The 21,422-nt window shown below is 43.6% G+C and overlaps 1 protein-coding gene and 1 gene segment (V, D, J or C); both read left to right on the top strand.

Moving 5' to 3' along the window:
- Positions 1-670: 670 nt before the first annotated feature.
- Positions 671-9,083, top strand: LOC119564259. The segment is given in 5 exon segments: positions 671-1,059; positions 2,237-2,575; positions 7,550-7,663; positions 7,744-7,796; positions 8,821-9,083. Coding segments are annotated over 5 exon segments (603 nt in total).
- Positions 9,084-11,724: 2,641 nt separating this feature from the next.
- Positions 11,725-17,680, top strand: LOC119564133 (immunoglobulin gamma-1 heavy chain-like). The gene is made up of 5 exons (XM_037882982.2): positions 11,725-12,279; positions 13,485-13,823; positions 15,533-15,844; positions 17,308-17,421; positions 17,502-17,680. The coding sequence occupies exons 1-5, from the start codon at positions 12,216-12,218 to the stop codon at positions 17,675-17,677; spliced, it is 1,005 nt and encodes a 334-aa protein (XP_037738910.1). The 5' UTR covers positions 11,725-12,215; the 3' UTR covers positions 17,678-17,680.
- The last annotated feature ends 3,742 nt before the right edge of the window (positions 17,681-21,422 follow it).

Here is a 21,422-nt window from a genome sequence, read left to right as displayed (position 1 = left end):
TAGCTGTCTTCTCCTAAATTTCATGGATGTTGAAATAGCCTGAGTCTCATATATGGGACACGGGCTAGTGAGGTCCGTGTGGCTGCTTGTGCCATACTGTATTAAACTTCCCTTGAGCTAGGCATCAATGAGACATGATTTCCAGGTGTTTTTTTAGAATATTCAAATATGTAAGATGACCATGTTTCCGAATACATGAGTGAAAAGGGTTTACAAGAAAGGAATTGGAATATCTCCGTGGGTATTTCAGTTCTTTTTTCACGCTAGCTCATTTTGAATGTTATTGCAAGGAACATGCATTAGTCACATACCTGTGTGACCCACAATTAGGTTATGTCTCAAAGATCTCAACTGGAATAACCGTATGCTTCCATTTTCTAGACCCATCCATTCCTTTCCCACAAGATCTCTTCCCAAAACGTTTATTTCATCTGCAATAATAACTAAACAAACAAGCTAATGTATTTTTGTCCATTTCCCACACTTCCATAGTGCACGACAACCCTCTTCAGTGATTTCCCGTATTCTTTGTTATAATATCAGGGGGAATCTTCAGAGCCACAGTGATGCACCTTATTCTCTTTCTACTGGGGCTAACATCCCCCAAATACGTATGAATGTCTGAAACCCTGAAGCACAGAAAATAATCCACATAAGTTTCAGTCCAAAGAAGGGCTTGTCCCATCCATCCAGATATAAGAAGAAAGATTCCTTTTAAAATACACACTCTGCTGTCACACAGGCACACCCGGAATTTGTTGCGTAATGAATTTAAGAGGCAGCTGAATATTATTCCCCAGGTTTGCCCTGCTGGCTGTCAGAGTAAGATTTTGAATGGGGTTATTCATATCTCCTGGCCCTCTCCTTTGTCACACATTTTGCCCCCACAGAACTTTAAGAGGAAATATGACATCTTCCTCTCCACGTGATAAAGCCTTTCATCAAGAGATCCATTAACTAACAGGCATCTACCATGCTCAGAGCATCAAATTTGCATGACTGAAGAAAGTCAGAAAATGTCCTACCAGATAGCTTGGGTGATTCTATTCTGTCTGCGGAGTAAGTATTTTAGCCTGATACTTCATGTTTGTTTTCTACCTTGCTACAAAAAATTACTTTCATGTGCAAAGATCTTCTGAAATGCGGGTAACACCAAGAGGAGCTGATGGGGAGAGCTAAACAGTCATAGGTTTAGTTCACTGAAATACTAAGAGAGGTAATGAAATATTGCGTTGTGCTCCCCACAACACCTTGAATATAGTTTAACATTTTGGATACTGTAATGGATTGTTGTTCAAAATCCGTTCTCTTTTATGCTCATGTATTTGATATAGGCTTCCAGGGGCATTAGTCTTTTTTTATAGGTGATCAAAGAGATGATTTTAAGCCTGAAGGTCTAAGATAATAAAGCACTCCCTTTCATGTACAATTTTGGACAAATAACATTCATTTTATTGTTTTTAACTCTGACTCAAGGTTAATATGAATCGGAGACTGCAGTCTAGTGGACAGAGCGGAGGACCCAGGAGTCACTGATTTGTAGGATCCTGTCCAAATCTCTCCACTTACCTGTGATACAGTTTCTGCATCTGTACACAGGGATAATATTTCATCATCTCACAGGAACACTGTGAGGCTTAACTCATTAATAGCTGCAAAGCAGTTTGATTATCATGTGACAGGTTCTAAGTGTCAAATATTATTAGAGTGACCAGATAGCAAGTGTGAAAAATCGGGACACTTTTTTTTGTGAGGGTATAGTTGTGTATATGAGACAAAGCCCCTAATATTGGAATGGTTCCAATAATATCGGGATGTCAGGTCACCCTAAATATTATTCAGTAGTATGATTGGGAGGTTTAATTAATTGTGATAAGTGCTTCAATGTCTTTGCATGAGAGGTGATGTAGATGTGCAAAGGGATTGATTAGCATCCATAGGTGCAGAGTGAATTGTTTGTGTTACAGCTATGCTACACTTGACAATATGGCAAAAATACTATATTAGAAAAAAAATGTCAGCAACGTCTGTTTAGTTTAAAATACATCAATTTTCCTGTAGTGTATTTGAATCCTAAGAAAATGCGTAAGTACAAAAATAAAGTTAACCCACCCCCCATTTTTAAAACAATGGTCATTTTGCTTGGATCAAATGATGTGTTATATTGAATATATTGCAATGGGTTAGTCTCTTATAAGTGATTATTGGATTCAGGTTTTTGTGTTCCTTTTTATAGTGACTGCTTCACAGGAAGGGATATTGATCCAGCAGAGCCCAGCACAGATCTTTCTGGCCTCTGGAGAAACTGCACGGATAGACTGTAAGCTTTCAACAAGAAGACAGTATATATACTGGTACAAAGAACTTCAGAATGGAAGTTTGCACGGGATTTACCAGAGTTATGAGTTTGCTACAACTCCACATGAAAAATACTCGAGTACAGTGAACATTCCGGCAAAAACGTTTACTCTGATTATAAGTAACGTACAAAGAAATGACTCTGGGGTGTATTACTGTGGCCTTGCTGTATACGTACATCCGAACTTCGGGAATGGGACCAGGCTAATTGTCACAGGTGAGTTTCCAGTGGGACAATTCCAGAGGTCTGTGGGGTTCTGAGCAGAGCTGTAACTAGGCATTTTAGCGCCTGGGGCAAGCCCTACTGGCTTTTGTCTTGCCTTGGTGGCTGGGCTGGCTGGGGTTGCTGCGGGGATGGCCCAGCCATTGGCTCCAGAGCCGATCCCTGAGAGCTGCCCCAGCCCTTTGCAAGGCAAGCCACAGCCAAGTGGGGTCAGGGCAGGTGGAGCCCAACTGAGTCATGCTTCTCCCGGCCCTTCTGCCTCCTGCTGCGCCGGAGAATTTCCCAGCCAGGCTCCCGCAGGGATAAAAATGGCTGTCGGGTGCTGCGGTGACTCAGAGCTGAGCTGAGCTTCCAAGCCCAGATCCCCGAGCACCAGCCTCTGCCGTGAGCCCAGACCATGAGCCATGCCTATAAGCCCCCTGCTGCTGCTGGCATCCTGCACCATCCAGTGCCAGGCTGAGGGGCTCGCTGTGCTGGGGATCCCCCAGCTTCCAGATCAGGGTGGGGGTGCTGCACCCGCTGCAGAGGCCGGGGACAGCTGACTGCATTCCCTGCTTGGGCAGCTCCAGCAGTGGGGCCACCAGGGGGTCTGAGAGCTGGGAGACAGAAGCCTACAGGGGAGAGACAGGAACAAGGACAAGGGTGGCTCGGGGCAGGTGCAGGGGAGCAGGTGGGGACAGTGACTGAGGGGCTGTGGGGGGAGTTGGGGAAGCCAAGAGCTGTGGTTGAAGGGGAGCCTGGGAGGCAGGTATGGAGAGACCTTGAAGGCCCCTGAAGGGCTTGGCAGAGCCTTTGGGGCCCTCGTCGGGAGGGAGCTGAAGGGCCAGGAGGGATCCGATCTTTTCTTTCCACCCCATTTTTCCACCCTTGTAGCTTTGTGCCCTGAGCAGCTGCCCCGCTTGCCCCATCCTGGTTACGGCCCTGGTTCTGAGACAGAATCTTGCAATTGTGATTATCTGACCACCCTCCGCCCCGTTTCGCTTTTAAGTTATCAGTATTTATGCTGAGAGGCAGAACGATCTAGGTAGTGGATATTGTATGAGACTGTGAATTAGGAAACCTGGATGGTAATCCTGAATCATTGCCCACCCATCACTCTGCTACTAAAATGGGGTCATGACTCTTACTCGCCTCGCAGAGTGCTTTGATATCTAACTACTGATGAGAAGTGCATCAGCGCCAGCTGTTATTACTGTCCTACCTTCTGATAGTCACGCTCACGGATTGTACCTAGTGGAAACCACCTGAGCCTGGGCCCTAATGCATCTTCCTGCTGGCCTTAAAAAACTTTATTAATCCGGCTCTTTACCAGGCATTCACTGAGCTTCATGAAAGGATTCCCGCCGTGTGGTTTCACAGGGAAGCGTTTTTCCTCCAGAGGCTCAGCAGGAGTTGAACATAAAAATACAGTGTAGTAAAGAGGTGTCTACCCTCTGCAGGTATTCAGAATATTGAGACCATCAAGAACCCAGGGGAACTGTTTGGAGTGGGACGAAGGAGTGTAATTGGATGAAATTAATAAGAGAAATCCCCTTCATGCAAGGGAAGTCCCACCATTTAAGACATGTTTCAGAGTAACAGCCATGTTAGTCTGTATTCGCAAAAAGAAAAGAAGTACTTGTGGCACCTTAGAGACTAGCCAATTTATTTGAGCATGAGCTTTCGTGAGCTACAGCTCACTTCATCTGATGCATACTGTGGAAACTGCAGAAGACATTATATACACAGAGACCATGAAACAATACCTCCTCCCACCCCACTCTCCTGCTGGTAATAGCTTATCTAAAGTGATCATCAAGTTGGGCCATTTCCAGCACAAATCCAGGTTTTCTCACCCTCCGCCCCCCCACAGACAAACTCACTCTCTTGCTGGTAATAGCCCATCCAAAGTGACTACTCTCTTCACAATGTGTATGATAATCAAGGTGGGCCATTTCCTGCACAAATCCAGGTTCTCTCATCCCCTCACTCCCCTCCAAAAACCACACACACAAACTCACTCTCCTGCTGGTAATAGCCTATCCAAATGACCACTCTCCTTACAACGTGCACGAAAATCAAGGTGGGCCATTTCCAGCACAAATACAGGTTTTCTCACCCCCCCCCACCCCCATACACACACAAACTCACTCTCCTGCTGGCAATAGCTCATCCAAACTGACCACTCTCCCCACAATGTGCATGACAATCAAGGTGGGCCATTTCCAGCATAAATCCAAGTTTAACCAGAACGTCTGGGGGGGGGGGTGGTTAGGAAAAAACAAGGGGAAATAGGCTATCTTGCATAATGACTTAGCCACTCCCAGTCTCTATTTAAGCCTAAATTAATAGTATCCAATTTGCAAATGAATTCCAATTCAGCAGTTTCTCGCTGGAGTCTGGATTTGAAGTTTTTTTGTTGTAAGATAGCGACCTTCATGTCTGTGATTGCGTGACCAGAGAGATTGAAGTGTTCTCCGACTGGTTTATGAATGTTATAATTCTTGACATCTGATTTGTGTCCATTTATTCTTTTACATAGAGACTGTCCAGTTTGACCAATGTACATGGCAGAGGGGCATTGCTGGCACATGATGGCATATATCACATTGGTGGATGTGCAGGTGAACGAGCCTCTGATAGTGTGGCTGATGTTATTAGGCCCTGTGATGGTGTCCCCTGAATAGATATGTGGGCACAGTTGGCAACGGGCTTAATTGCAAGGATAGGTTCCTGGTTAGTGGTTCTGTTGTGTGGTATGTGGTGCCAGCAATGCCCCTCTGCCATGTACATTGGTCAAACTGGACAGTCTCTACGTAAAAGAATAAATGGACACAAAACCTGGATTTGTGCTGGAAATGGCCCAACTTGATGATCACTTTAGATAAGCTATTACCAGCAGGAGAGTGGGTTGGGAGGAGGTATTGTTTCATGGTCTCTGTGTATATAATGTCTTCTGCAGTTTCCACGATATGCTATGCATCCGATGAAGTGAGCTGTAGCTCACGAAAGCTCATGCTCAAATAAATTGGTTAGTCTCTAAGGTGCCACAAGTACTCCTTTTCCATTTAAGACATGTAAGACTAGACTAGACAATGCACTAGATACTTAAAATATTCCCCACTGGCAGGGGTAGGAGCTGGGTAGGGTCTAGCTGAGATACCGGTAACAGGTCTTTCCAATCTCTAGTTTGGGTGACTCAACTCTCTTTTAGATGCCTCTGAGCCGAGCCTTTCCATCCTGGTTCCCTCCAACCCAGAAGATGCTGAGCTTCCCCCCGTCATTCCTCTGCTCTGCCTGCTCTCTGATTTCACTCCTCCCTGGAGTGCTGTTCTCTGGGACACTGGTGAGCAAGTGTCAGAAGGTCAGATGGATACTGGAGCCATAGACAGGAACGGGGTCTTTAGTGTTTGGAGCCTAATGACAATCCCTTCTGAGACGTGGAACCAGGAGACAATCTGCACTTGTACAGCCAAGGAGAGCAGCACAGAGAGAAGCATCAATGCTACAGTCTCCAAGGAAACAGGTCGAGTATCGTATCCTATCTAACCTGTTCTCTCTCCCAAGACATTTATATATGGTGTCTGATGAAAATTTCACCTCATGTCAGGACAAATATACAGATTTAAAGGGTTACTGCTGAGCTAAAGAACTAAAATAGGGGGAGTGGGGACTAGGTATAAAAACTACCTAGAGGGCTTGAATTGTGGGAGAGACAAGGTGGGTGAGGTAATATCTTTTATTGGACCAACTCTGTTGGTGAAAGAGACAAGTCTGAGCTACTCAGAGCTCTTCTTCAGGCCTGTGTAGCTCGAAAGCTTGTTTCTTTCACCAACGGAAGTGGGTTCAATAAAAGATATGACCCCACCAACCGTGCCTCTCTAATATCCTGGGACCAACACACCCAAGGCATCAAATTGTGAGAGAACGTTCTGGTAGCTCCCCTGTCACCCGCTTTTCCTCGCTCTCTCTTAAAACCATTTTTCTGTTTTATTCAATGAGCAGTGGTAAGAAGAGGGATCTGTGGCAAAACTGCCCCTAGATCTTTCTCCTAATGGGCCTGCTTGAAAGCGCATTGAAGTCAATGGAAAAATTCACATAGACTTAGGGTGACCAGATAGCAAATGTGAAAAATTGGGACAGGGGGTGGGGGGTAATAGGAGCCTATACAAGAAAAAGACCCAAAAATCAGGACTGTCCCTATAAAATCGGGACATCTGGTCACCCTACATAGACGTCAGTCAGTCTTGGGTCAGGCGCTATCTAAGCACTTCTTCTACAAGTGTTTGAAGAGTGTTAATGCCAAGGAGACAGGAGAATGGTTTGGGGGGCTCTGAGATGGAATAACTAGGACAATGGGAGTGAACTGAGCAAAGGAAAAAGTAGGATGAATATCCAGGATTCCCGATAATGAGATCTATTGAGTTGTGGGAGTGTCTCTCAAGTGACAAGGATGAAGCCTTATTTAAAGTTGGACTGGATAGAGCACTAGTGATTATACTGTAGGGACTAGCCAGGGAGGTGAACTACAGGAGACCCACAATCACAGGCCTTTGCTATCTCTAACATTTATGATTCTACGATGCTCCCTAAAATGGTTTTCATTCTAATTCAGTTTAACTCACTCTAGTCATCAGTGGAACAGAGATTCTCAGACTGGATCAGTGATTCTTAGGCTGAAATAAATCACCTCTTGATAAAATAATTTACAGTGCAGGCAAGCAGAGTTAATAAATAAAAAGACTTAGCTTACCTTGGGCTACCAATGGCCTGAATCCTGCACCAAGTGGTCAACTAGCCCCATTGGCGCCACCTCCAGGTGGGGAGTGTGACAATGACCTGAGATGGTGGATTTTGGAGGAAAGGCCTCCCTTCGCTGTGCACGGCGTTCCATGAGAAGTAGATGACATGGACCCACTCTTTTGCAGGGGATTTTTTCCACTAACAAATCTTTGCTCTGCACCTAACGTTGTTCTTTTCTCTCTGCAGATGAGGCCTGGAAAGAAAACTGCAATGATGTGTTATATGTTGGGCTGTCTTGTATTTTCATCCTTGTCGTCATCCAGCTGCTGATCCTGCTCTTCAGAAAGTGTCCAACCAGAGGTAACTTCTTTATAACTCTATCTGCTAGGAAGCAACCATTCATCACATATCCCTATAACTGTCCTTTTGTTCTTCTCCAGCAGGGAGAGCTGTGCAAACAGGGAATCAAATACCTATGAGGCACATTCCACAGGTAACGTGCTTTTTTAGCCACTGGCACGTCAGAAAGATACAGTATATTAATAGGGTGTTAAATCAGTGTCCTGGCCAAATTCCGACATTGGTGGCTACATTCCGACTACCTGATTTCCTCTGACGGTCACATGAAGAAGCTATCCTTTCATTTCCCTCCTAATGTAGACAGCAACTGCTTTGTAGGGTTGCCAGTGCAGAATTGCTATTGTATTACCATATTCCCGCCTGCCCGAGTGGTGGATGAAGCAGTGGTTTTTATGCTTCTTTATGAGTTTTACATGGACCAAAAAAGAAAAAAATCTGAACAATTGGTCACATTCATCCAAATGTTGCTCCAAGTTATATGGTCATAAATCGAGTTACCCCCTCATTGGCGTTAGTGGAATTACTCAGATCAACATTGGTCTGGCAGAATTTGGCCAAAATAGTTTTCACTCTCCCATAATTCAAAAGCAGGCCAACTAATGGTCTGCACACTTTTTAAAAAAATCACATCAGGGCCCAGACTAGACGTTAAAACATTTAATCCTTCTAGCAATTTTGAGAAGGAAAGAAGAGAGAAAATAGGAATTTAGAATGGAACAGCTCTAACAAGAGGGAGTGGTCTAATTCTTGTAGCAGATTCACTGATGCAACTCCAATCCCACTGACTTCTTGTGGTAACGGAGATGAGAATTTAGCTTGTGGTTACTACTGCCATCTTTGGGATCACATTTCTCAGTCATTTGCAACAGCCCATTGACTTCAGTGAAGTTACTATGGATTTACACCAGTGTAGATTAAATCCGAATCTAACCACTTTTCTGTAAAACGCTTCTGCACAATATTCTGCTCTCACTTACATTAACATAAAATTGAATTCCATTGACTTCAGAGGAGTTACTCTAGTTTTACAACAGTGTGAGTAAGCGTAGAATTTAGTTTCTTGTCTGGTTACCTAATAAATAGTACTAGTTAAATGTATGAGATTATAGAGTCGCATTAAGAATATTAATATCTGGTCTTTCCTTTTTCTGTTCCAGACCGAGTATGCAGCTGTGAGGTACAAGAAATGAAAAGTCCCTTTTTAACTGACATGGTCTGACAAAATTATTTATTGGGTTTAAAGAAGCTATGCATGAGGGGAGAATGAAAGTGAAAGAGAATTTCTGAGTCTAATGTCTGCACTTTACTAATTACTAAAATGTGAGGTGGCTGGGCTTAAAATACAACTTGTTATAAATGTACCAGTCTCCAAACCCTTTTTGACACCACATATTTAAATAAATTGTTTTCTTTTTGGTTATTGTGGAGAATTACTTGCTCTGTTATCCCCACATCATTAGTGTCAGTGGGAGCTTTGCCATTGACTTCTGTGAGCATAGGATCAAGCCTTTAAACAGGATTGTTTTACATATTTACACAAGGGATTTGATTCTATATTCTTTGTGCCCCCCAAAGTCCTACTGAAGTAGATGGGAGCTTGGGGTACACCGGAAAGCAGAATGGGGCTTTAAGACTTACGAGATGTTTCGTTATCTTTGCATAATCTCCAATTATTATCATCATTTAAAAAAAAAGCATTTGAAGCTCGAGGAGTTAAGTGAAAACCTATTTTACCAATTGTTCTTATTCCTTTTCCTGTTATGCAGAGTGTTTCATAGGGGGAAAATGCCTTGTTTAATGGGGTTTGTTTAATGGTATTAAATGTGGTAGCAACTGTTCTTGAGAAAAAGTCAATAGGGGTTCTCACAACAAATTTTTTGGTAGTCTCAGAGTGTGACCACCAACTCTCACTGGTGGCCGCAAGGACACTTTTTCCTAGAATACTTAATTAACTTTAGAAAACACAAATAAATATGCACATATATAAATACAAATCATTGTAATTTATTTATGTAAGGTGATCTTTTTGCTGACTCAATAATGCTGTGAACGGTGATATTTCTCCACTTGTGAGGTAACTCCCTTCTCTTCATGTGTCAGTATACTAATGCCTGCATCTGTAATTTTCACTCCATGCATCTGAAGAAGTGGGGTTTTTACCAACGAAAGCTTATGCCCAAATAAATCTGTTAGTCTTTAAGATGCCACCTGACTCCTTGTTGTTTTTGCGGATACAGACTAACACGGCTACCCCCTGATAGTTGTATGTTTATTAATATCACTTTTCTCAGCAAGCCCCAGGACACTTTAAGCCCTGGATGGGGGGTTGGAGGAAGAGGCAGTGGGGGCCTGGGTGATGGGATGATGGATGGAGAGCTGGAGGAGGAATACACACACACACACACACACACACACACAGAGAGAAAATAAAGAACAGAAAATCCAACTTCTGTCTGGGTCTTTCTTTCTTTCTTTCTTTCTTGCAAACTAGCTGTTGGGAAAATCACAGGCATAGCACACTCTGAAAGCTGGCAAGACTGAACCGGAATTGGGCTAAAAGCATTGTTTATAGTGCAAGGGGCTTCACGCACCGCTAGGGCGCCTCCTCCTGGCTGCCTAGGGGACAGACTCCTTCCAGGTACAATGCCCTTTTCCTCGCAGCATGGCTCCTCTCTCTGGAACTTCAGGTACTCCTTCATGACTCAGCCCTCCAGCCAGGTCACTATAGTCCTCCCCTTCCGGGTATTGAAGTCCCACTGGATGATCTGTCTCAGGCAGTCTTCTGGTCCACTGCCCAGACTGTGCCACTCCCCAGTGGCTGGTAGGGGAACCCAGGCCCACCTCCCCATTACTCCAGGTTCCAATCCAGGGACCCTATATCTGCTTGCACCCAGACCCCTTTGCTGTTTCCCCTGGACACCGTCCTACTTCTCTGCTCTTATCTTCTGGCCTCCCCATCTCTCTGAGTTTACCAGCCCAAACTCCCTTCTTCCAGGGAGTTGCTGCAGACTACTTCCATTACATCCTCTTTCTTTTTCTCTTTTCATGGCAAAGCAGAATAGTCAAGCCACCTCCCGCTGTAATTCCTCCATACTTAGCGGTTTATAGCCTCTCGTTCTGCCCGTGTCTTTCCCAGAATGTAACAGCGCCTTTTTAGTAATACTCCATTTCTTGATACTTTTACTAAACAACATAATGGTGGGTTTTTTATCTTAAGACTTTCGAATTCCTCAACAAACTTTTCCCTGTCTTTCTGAAAACCCTGACACACCCGTAAAAGGTGATCAATTGATTCTTCCACCGTACAGAGTGCAGTTAGTTCATCTTCGTGTCACTTATTTGAATAAGAATTTTGTTTAGGGCACAATGGCCAATTAATACTCAAAACAAAAGCACTTCAGGCCCTGAAGTATATCATCACCCTTAACTCTAGGGCACAAGTCAAAAAAAATCATCTTCCTCTTTTTTCATGAATCCAGTTTTTTTGCCATTCCTCTTTTAAATTTGTCTGTATTGGCTTTTGAATTCCTGTTTACTCAAGAATATTGCTACTATGTCAATCCTTCCATTTCTTACAGCATTTTTCACTGCTTTGGCTGCCATTTTGTTCCCCGTTATCCCAAGATGCACTGGGATCCAAACTAATGCTACATGTATCCCCACCTGCACTAATTCTGTTATTAGAAATATAATTTCACTGATTAAATCACTTCTACCTACTGAGACACCTTTTCTTTATCACCGTTAAGACCAGAGATTGAATTTTAGAAAATGACCGCTGCTGCTGGGCGTATATCTCAGATTCAGTTTAACACTAACATTGTTGCTACTAGTTTGGCTGTCATGACAGCTACATAATGAGATACTCTTTTACATGTACTAATTCCCAATTTTGGTCTACAATATGCCATCCTTACTCTTCCTGTGTTTTTCTTTTTTCAACCCATCTGCATACATTTGACAAAACCAACTCCAATTTTCATCTATATATTGGTACACTTCCTTTCCCACAGTATCTTTTCCCAAAAGCTTTATTTCATCTGCAATAATAACTAAACAAACAAGCTAATGTATTTTTGTCCATTTCCCACACTTCCATAGTGCACGACAACCCTCTTCAATGATTTCCCTTATTCTCTTTCTATTGGGGCGAACACCCCCCAAATACGTATGAATGTCTGAAACCCTGAAGCGCAGAAAATAATCCACATAAGTTTCAGTCCAAAGAAGGGCTTGTCCCATCCATCCAGATATGAGAAGAAAGATTCCTTTTAAAATACACACTCTGCTGTCACACAGGCACACCCGGAATTTATTGCGTAATTAATTTTAGAGGCAGCTGAATATTATTCCCCAGGTTTGCCCTGCTGGCTGTCAGAGTAAGATTTTGAATGCGGTTATTCATATCTCCTGGCCCTCTCCTTTGTCACACATGTTGCCCCCACAGAACTCTAAGAGGAAATATGACATCTTCCTCTCCACGTGATAAAGTCTTTCATCAAGAGATCCATTAACTAACAGGCATCTACCATGCTCAGAGCATCAAATTTGCATGACTGAAGAAAGCCAGAAAATGTCCTACCAGATAGCTTGGGTGATTCTATTCTGTCTGCGGAGTAAGTATTTTAGCCTGATATTTCATGTTTGTTTTCTACCTTGCTACAAAAAATTACTTTCATGTGCAAAGATCTTCTGAAATGCGGGTAACACCAAGAGGAGCTGATGGGGAGAGCTAAACAGTCATAGGTTTTAGTTCACCAACTGAAATACTAAGAGAGGTAATGAAATATTGCGTTGTGCTCCCCACAGCACCTTGAATATAGTTTTTTTGGATACTGTAATGGATTGTTGTTCAAAATCCAGTTCTCTTTTATGCTCATGTATTTGATATAGGCTTCCAGGGGCATTAGTCTTTTTTTATAGGTGATCAAAGAGATGATTTTAAGCCTGAAGCTCTAAGATAATAAAGCACGCCCTTTCATGTACAATTTTGGTCAAATAACATTCATGTTATTGTTTTTAACTCTGACTCAAAGGTTAATATGAATCGGAGACTGCAGTCTAGTGGATAGAGCGGAGGATCCAGGAGTCAGAACACCTGGGTTCTATTCAAAATCATGTCACTGATTTGTGGGATCCTGTCCAAATCTCTCCACTTACCTGTGATACAGTATCTCCATCTGTACACAGGGATAATATTTCATCATCTCATAGGAACACTGTGAGGCTTAACTCATTAATAGCTGCAAAGCAGTTTGATTATCATGTGACAGGTTCTAAGTGTCAAATATTATTAGAGTGACCAGATAGCAAGTGGGAAAAATCAGGACACTTTTTTTTGTGGGGGTATAGTTGTGTATATGAGACAAAGCCCCTAATATTGGAACGGTCCCAATAATATCGGGATGTCAGGTCACCCTAAATATTATTCAGTAGTATGATTGGGAGGTTTAATTAATTGTGATAAGTGCTTCAATGTCTTTGCATGAGAGGTGATGTAGATGTGCAAAGGGATTGATTAGTATCCATGGGTGCAGAGTGAATTGTTTGTGTTATGCTACACTTGACAATATGGCAAAATAGTATATTAGAAAAAAAAATGTCAGCAATGTCTGTTTAGTTTAAAATACATCAATTTTCCTATAGTGTATTTGAATCCTAAGAAAATGCGTAAGTACAAAAATAAAGTTAACCCACCCCCCATTTTTAAAACAATGGTCATTTTGCTTGGAGCAGATGATGTGTTATATTGAATATATTGCAACGGGTTAGTCTCTTACAAGTGATTATTGGATTCAAGTTTTTGTGTTCCTTTTTATAGTGACTGCTTCACGGGAAGGGATATTGATCCAGCAGAGCCCAGCACAGATCTTTCTGGCCTCTGGAGAAACTGCACGGATAGACTGTAAGCTTTCAACAAGAAGTCAGTATATATACTGGTACAAAGAACTTCAGAATGGAAGTTTGCACAGGATTTACCAGAGTTATGAGTTTGCTGCAGCTCCACATGAAAAATACTCGAGTACAGTGAACATTCCAGCAAAAACGTTTACTCTGATTATAAGTAACGTACAAAGAAATGACTCTGGGGTGTATTACTGTGGCCTTGTTGTATACTTACATCTGAACTTTGGGAATGGGACCAGGCTAATTGTCACAGGTGAGTTTCCAGTGGGACAATTCCAGAGGTCTGCGGGGTTCTGAGCAGAGCTGTAACTAGGCATTTTAGCGCCTGGGGCAAGCCCTACTGGCTTTTGTCTTGCCTTGGTGGCTGGGCTGGCTGGGGTTGCTGCGGGGATGGCCCAGCCATTGGCTCCAGAGCCGATCCCTGAGAGCTGCCCCAGCCCTTTGCAAGGAAAGCCACAGCCAAGCGGGGTCAGGGCAGGTGGAGCCCAACTGAGTCATGCTTCTCCCGGCCCTTCTGCCTCCTGCTGCGCCGGAGAATTTCCCAGCCAGGCTCCCGCAGGGATAAAAATGGCTGTCGGGTGCTGCGGTGACTCAGAGCTGAGCTGAGCTTCCGAGCCCAGATCCCCGAGCACCAGCCTCTGCCGTGAGCCCAGACCACGAGCCATGCCTATAAGCCCCCTGCTGCTGCTGGCATCCTGCACCATCCAGTGCCAGGCTGAGGGACTAGCTGTGCTGGGGATTCCCCAGCTTCCAGATCAGGCTGGGGGTGCTGCACCCGCTGCAGAGGCCGGGGACAGCTGACTGCATTCCCTGTTTGGGCAGCTCCAGCAGTGGGGCCACCAGGGGGTCTGAGAGCTGGGAGACAGGAGCCTACAGGGGAGAGACAGGAACAAGGACAAGGGTGGGTCGGGGCAGGTGCAGGGGAGCAGGTGGGGACAGTGACTGAGGGGCTGTGGGGGGAGTTGGGGAAGCCAAGAGCTGTGGTTGAAGGGGAGCCTGGGAGGCAGGTATGGAGAGATCTTGAAGGCCCCTGAAGGGCTTGGCAGAGCTTTTGGGGCCCTCGTGGGGAGGGAGCTGAACGGCCAGGAGGGATCCGATCTTTTCTTTCCACCCCATTTTTCCATCCTTGTAGCTTTGTGCCCTGAGCAGCTGCCCCGCTTGCCCCATCCTGGTTACGGCCCTGGTTCTGAGACAGAATTTTGCAATTGTGATTATCTGACCACCCTCCGCCCCGTTTCGGTTTTAAGTTATCAGTATTTATGCTGAGAGGCAGAACGATCTAGGTAGTGGATATTGCATGAGACTGTGAATTAGGAAACCTGGATGGTAATCCTGAATCATTGCCCACCCATCACTCTGCTACTAAAATGGGGTCATGACTCTTACTCGCCTCGCAGAGTGCTTTGATATCTAACTACTGATGAGAAGTGCATCAGCGCCAGCTGTTATTACTGTCCTACCTTCTGATAGTCACGCTCACGGATTGTACCTAGTGGAAACCACCTGAGCCTGGGCCCTAATGCATCTTCCTGCTGGCCTTAAAAAACTTTATTAATCCGGCTCTTTACCAGGCATTCACTGAGCTTCATGAAAGGATTCCCGCCGTGTGGTTTCACAGGGAAGCGTTTTTCCTCCAGAGGCTCAGCAGGAGTTGAACATAAGAATACAGTGTAGTAAAGAGGTGTCTACCCTCTGCAGGTATGCAGAATATTGAGACCATCAAGAACCCAGGGGAACTGTTTGGAGTGGGACAAAGGAGTGTAATGGGATGAAATTAATAAGAGAAATCCCCTTCATGCAAGGGAAGTCCCACCATTTAAGACATGTAAGACTAGACTAGACAATGCACTAGATACTTAAAATATTCCCCACTGGCAGGGGTAGGAGCTGGGTAGGGTCTAGCTGAGATACCGGTAACAGGTCTTTCCAATCTCTAGTTTGGGTGACTCAACTCTCTTTTAGATGCCTCTGAGCCGAGCCTTTCCATCCTGGTTCCCTCCAACCCAGAAGATGCTGAGCTTCCCCCCGTCATTCCTCTGCTCTGCCTGCTCTCTGATTTCACTCCTCCCTGGAGTGAAGTTCTTTGGCACACTGGTGAGGAGGCGTCTGATAGTCAGACGGATGCTGGAGCCATAGACGGTAAAGGGGTCTTTAGTGTTTGGAGCCTAATGACAATCCCTTCTGAGACGTGGAACCAGGAGACAATCTGCACTTGTACAGCCAAGGAGAGCAGCACAGAGAGAAGCATCAATGCTACAGTCTCCAAGGAAACAGGTCGAGTATCGTATCCTATCTAACCTGTTCTCTCTCCCAAGACATTTATATATGGTGTCTGGTGAAAATTTCACCTCAAGTCAGGACAAATATACAGATTTAAAGGGTTACTGCTGAGCTAAAGAACTAAAATAGGGGGAGTGGGGACTAGGTATAAAAACTACCTAGAGGACTTGAATTGTGGGAGAGACAAGGTGGGTGAGGTAATATCTTTTATTGGACCAACTCTATTGGCGAAAGAGACAAGTCTGAGCTACTCAGAGCTCTTCTTCAGGCCTGTGTAGCTCGAAAGCTTGTTTCTTTCACCAACGGAAGTGGGTTCAATAAAAGATATGACCCCACCAACCGTGCCTCTCTAATATCCTGGGACCAACACACCCAAGGCATCAAATTGTGAGAGAACGTTCTGGTAGCTCCCCTGTCACCCGCTTTTCCTCGCTCTCTCTTAAAACCATTTTTCTGTTTTATTCAATGAGCAGTGGTAAGAAGAGGGATCTGTGGCAAAACTGCCCCTAGATCTTTCTCCTAATGGGCCTGCTTGAAAGCGCATTGAAGTCAATGGAAAAATTCACATAGACTTAGGGCGACCAGACAGCAAATGTGAAAAATTGGGACCGTGGGTGGGGGGTAATAGGAGCCTATACAAGAAAAAGACCCAAAAATCAGGACTGTCCCTATAAAATCGGAACATCTGGTCACCCTACATAGACGTCAGTCAGTCTTGGGTCAGGCGCTATCTAAGCACTTCTTCTACAAGTGTTTGAAGAGTGTTAATGCCAAGGAGACAGGAGAATGGTTTGGGGGGCTCTGAGATGGAATAACTAGGACAATGGGAGTGAACTGAGCAAAGGAAAAAGTAGGATGAATATCCAGGATTCCCGATAATGAGATCTATTGAGTTGTGGGAGTGTCTCTCAAGTGACAAGGATGAAGCCTTATTTAAAGTTGGACTGGATAGAGCACTAGTGATTATACTGTAGGGACTAGCCAGGGAGGTGAACTACAGGAGACCCACAATCACAGGCCTTTGCTATCTCTAACATTTATGATTCTACGATGCTCCCTAAAATGGTTTTCATTCTAATTCAGTTTAACTCACTCTAGTCATCAGTGGAACAGAGATTCTCAGACTGGATCAGTGATTCTTAGGCTGAAATAAATCACCTCTTGATAAAATAATTTACAGTGCAGGCAAGCAGAGTTAATAAATAAAAAGACTTAGCTTACCTTGGGCTACCAATGACCTGAATCCTGCACCAAGTGGTCAACTAGCCCCACTGGCGCCACCTCCAGGTGGGGAGTGTGACAATGACCTGAGATGGTGGATTTTGGAGGAAAGGCCTCCCTTCGCTGTGCACAGCGTTCCATGAGAAGTAGATGACACGGACCCACTCTTTTGCAGGGGATTTTTTCCACTAACAAATCTTTGCTCTGCACCTAACGTTGTTCTTTTCTCTCTGCAGATGAGGCCTGGAAAGAAAACTGCAATGATGTGTTATATTGTGGGCTGTCTTGTATTTTCATCCTTGTCGTCATCCAGCTGCTGATCCTGCTCTTCAGAAAGTGTCCAACCAGAGGTAACTTCTTTATAACTCTATCTGCTAGGAAGCAACCATTCATCACACATCCCTATAACTGTCCTTTTGTTCTTCTCCAGCAGGGAGAGCTGTGCAAACAGGAAATCAAATACCTATGAGGCACATTCCACAGGTAACGTGCTTTTTTAGCCACTGGCACGTCAGAAAGATACAGTATATTAATAGGGTGTTAAATCAGTGTCCTGGCCAAATTCCGACATTGGTGGCTACATTCCGACTACCTGATTTCCTCTGACGGTCACATGAAGAAGCCATCCTTTCATTTCCCTCCTAATGTAGACAGCAACTGCTTTGTAGGGTTGCCAGTGCAGAATTGCTATTGTATTACCATATTCCCACCTGCCCGAGTGGTGGATGAAGCAGTGGTTTTTATGCTTCTTTATGAGTTTTACATGGACCAAAAAAGAAAAAAATCTGAACAACTGGTCACATTCATCCAAATGTTGCTCCAAGTTATATGGTCATAAATCGAGTTACCCCCTCATTGGCATTAGTGGAATTACTCAGATCAACATTGGTCTGGCAGAATTTGGCCAAAATAGTTTTCACTCTCCCATAATTCAAAAGCAGGCCAACTAATGGTCTGCACACTTTTTAAAAAAATCACATCAGGGCCCAGACTAGACGTTAAAACATTTAATCCTTCTAGCAATTTTGAGAAGGAAAGAAGAGTGAAAATAGGAATTTAGAATGGAACAGCTCTAACAAGAGGGAGTGGTCTAATTCTTGTAGCAGATTCACTGATGCAACTCCAATCCCACTGACTTCTTGTGGTAACGGAGATGAGAATTTAGCTTGTGGTTACTACTGCCATCTTTGGGATCACATTTCTCTGTCATTTGCAACAGCCCATTGACTTCAGTGAAGTTACTATGGATTTACACCAGTGTAGATTAAATCCGAATCTAAACTCTTTTCTGTAAAACGGCTTCTGCACAATATTCTGCTCTCACTTACATTAACATAAAATTGAATTCCATTGACTTCAGAGGAGTTACTCTAGTTTTACAACAGTGTGAGTAAGCGTAGAATTTAGTTTCTTGTCTGGTTACCTAATAAATAGTACTAGTTAAATGTATGAGATTATGGAGTCGCATTAAGAATATTAATATCTGGTCTTTCCTTTTTCTGTTCCAGACCAAGTATGCAGCTGTGAGGTATAAGAAATGAAAAGTCCCTTTTTAACTGACATGGTCTGACAAAATTATTTATTGGGTTTAAAGAAGCTATGCATGAGGGGAGAATGAAAGTGAAAGAGAATTTCTGAGTCTAATGTCTGCACTTTACTAATTACTAAAATGTGAGGTGGCTGGGCTTAAAATACAACTTGTTATAAATGTACCAGTCTCCAAACCCTTTTTGACACCACATATTTAAATAAATTGTTTTCTTTTTGGTTATTGTGGAGAATTACTTGCTCTGTTATCCCCACATCATTAGTGTCAGTGGGAGCTTTGCCGTTGACTTCTGTGAGCATAGGATCAAGCCTTTAAACAGGATTGTTTTACATATTTACACAAGGGATTTGATTCTATATTCTTTGTGCCCCCCAAAGTCCTACTGAAGTAGATGGGAGCTTGGGGTACACCGGAAAGCAGAATGGGGCTTTAAGACTTACGAGATGTTTTGTTATCTTTGCATAATCTCCAATTATTATCATCATTAAAAAAAAAAGCATTTGAAGCTCGAGGAGTTAAGTGAAAACCTATTTTACCAATTGTTCTTATTCCTTTTCCTGTTATGCAGAGTGTTTCATAGGGGGAAAATGCCTTGTTTAATGGGGTTTGTTTAATGGTATTAAATGTGGTAGCAACTGTTCTTGAGAAAAAGTCAATAGGGGTTCTCACAACAAATTTTTTGGTAGTCTCAGAGTGTGACCACCAACTCTCACTGGTGGCCGCAAGGACACTTTTTCCTAGAATACTTAATTAACTTTAGAAAACACAAATAAATATGCACATATATAAATACAAATCATTGTAATTTATTTATGTAAGGTGATCTTTTTGCTGACTCAATAATGCTGTGAACGGTGATATTTCTCCACTTGTGAGGTAACTCCCTTCTCTTCATGTGTCAGTATACTTATGCCTGCATCTGTAATTTTCACTCCATGCATCTGAAGAAGTGGGGGTTTTACCAACGAAAGCTTATGCCCAAATAAATCTGTTAGTCCTTTAGGTGCCACCGAACTCCTTGTTGTTTTTGCTGATACAGACTAACACGGCTACCCCCTGATAGTTGTATGTTTATTAATATCACTTTTCTCAGCAAGCCCCAGGACACTTTAAGCCCTGGATGGGGGGTTGGAAGAAGAGGCAGTGGGGGCCTGGGTGATGGGATGATGGATGGAGAGCTGGGGGAGGAATACACACACTCACACACAGAGAAAATAAAGAACAGAAAATCCAACTTCTGTCTGGGTCTTTCTTTCTTTCTTTCTTGCAAACTAGCTGTTGGGAAAATCACAGGCATAGCACACTCTGAAAGCTGGCAAGATTGAACCGGAATTGGGCTAAAAGCACTGTTTATAGTGCAATGGGCTTCCCGCACCGCTAGGACGCCTCCTCCTGGCTGCCTAGGGGATAGACTCCTTTCAGGTACAACGCCCTTTTCCTCACAGCATGGCTCCTCTCTCTCTCTGGAACTTCAGATACTCCTTCATGACTCAACCCTCCAGCCAGGTCACTATAGTCCTCCCCTTCCGGGTATTGAAGTCCCACTGGATGATCTGTCTCAGGCAGTCTTCTGGTCCACTGTCCAGACTGTGCCACTTCCCCAGTGGCTGGTAGGGGAACCCAGGCCCACCTCCCCATTACTCCAGGTTCCAATCCAGGGACCCTATATCTGCTTGCACCCAGACCCCTTTGCTGTTTCCCCTGGACACCGTCCTACTTCTCTGCTCTTATCTTCTGGTCTCCCCATCCCTCTGAGTTTACCAGCCCAAACTCCCTTCTTCCAGGGAGTTACTGCAGACGCCTTCCATTGCAGCCTCTTTCTTTTTCTCTTTTCATGGCAAAGCAGAATAGTCAAGCCACCTCCCACTGTAATTCCTCCATACTTAGCGGTTTATAGCCTCTCGCTCTGCCCGTGTCTTTCCCATAATGTAACAGCGCCTTTTTAGTAATACTCCATTTCCTGATACTTTTACTAAACAACATAATGGTGGGTTTTTTATCTTAAGACTTTCGAATTCCTCAACAAACTTTTCCCTGTCTTTCTGAAAACCCTGACACACCCGTAAAAGGTGATCAATTGATTCTTCCACCATACAGAGTGAAGTTAGTTCATCTTCGTGTCATTTATTTGAATAAGAATTTGTTTAGGGCACAATGGCCAGTTAATACTCAAAACAAAAGCACTTCAGGCCCTGAAGTATGTCATCATCCTTAACTCTAGGGCACAAGTCAAAAAAAATCATCTTCCTCTTTTTTCATGAATCCAATTTTTTTGCCATTCCTCTTTTAAATTTGTCTGTATTGGCTTTTGAATTCCTGTTTACTCAAGAATATTGCTACTATGTCAATCCTTCCATTTCTTACAGTATTTTTCACTGCTTTGGCCGCCATTTTGTTCCCCGTTATCCCAAGATGCACTGGGATCCAAACTAATGCTACATGTATCCCCACCTGCACTAATTCTGTTATTAGAAATATAATTTCACTGATTAAATCACTTCTACCTACTGAGACACCTTTTTTTTATCACCGTTAAGACCAGAGATTGAATTTTAGAAAATGACCGCTGCTGCTGGGCGTATATCTCAGATTCAGTTTAACACTAACATTGTTGCTACTAGTTTGGCTGTCATGACAGCTACATAATGAGATACTCTTTTAGATGTACTAATTCCCAATTTTGGTCTACAATATGCCATCCTCACTCTTCCTGTGTTTTTCTTTTTTCAACCCATCTTCATACATTTGACAAAACCAACTCCAATTTTCATCTATATATTGGTACACTTCCTTTCCCACAGG

This window comes from Chelonia mydas, chromosome 24 (assembly GCF_015237465.2).
Source record: "Chelonia mydas isolate rCheMyd1 chromosome 24, rCheMyd1.pri.v2, whole genome shotgun sequence".
Taxonomy (NCBI): Eukaryota; Metazoa; Chordata; order Testudines; family Cheloniidae; genus Chelonia; species Chelonia mydas.
Note: the sequence above shows the minus strand (reverse complement) of the source record. Positions and strands in the feature narration are given on the sequence as shown.

Coding starts and splice junctions, on each gene's coding strand:
- LOC119564133 (XM_037882982.2), top strand. CDS start 12,216: ATGACTGAAGAAAGCCAGAAAATGTCCTACCAGATAGCTTGGGTGATT. Junction 15,845..17,307: donor TACAGTCTCCAAGGAAACAG/GTCGAGTATCGT, acceptor TTCTCTCTGCAG/ATGAGGCCTGGAAAGAAAAC. Junction 17,422..17,501: donor CAGAAAGTGTCCAACCAGAG/GTAACTTCTTTA, acceptor GTTCTTCTCCAG/CAGGGAGAGCTGTGCAAACA.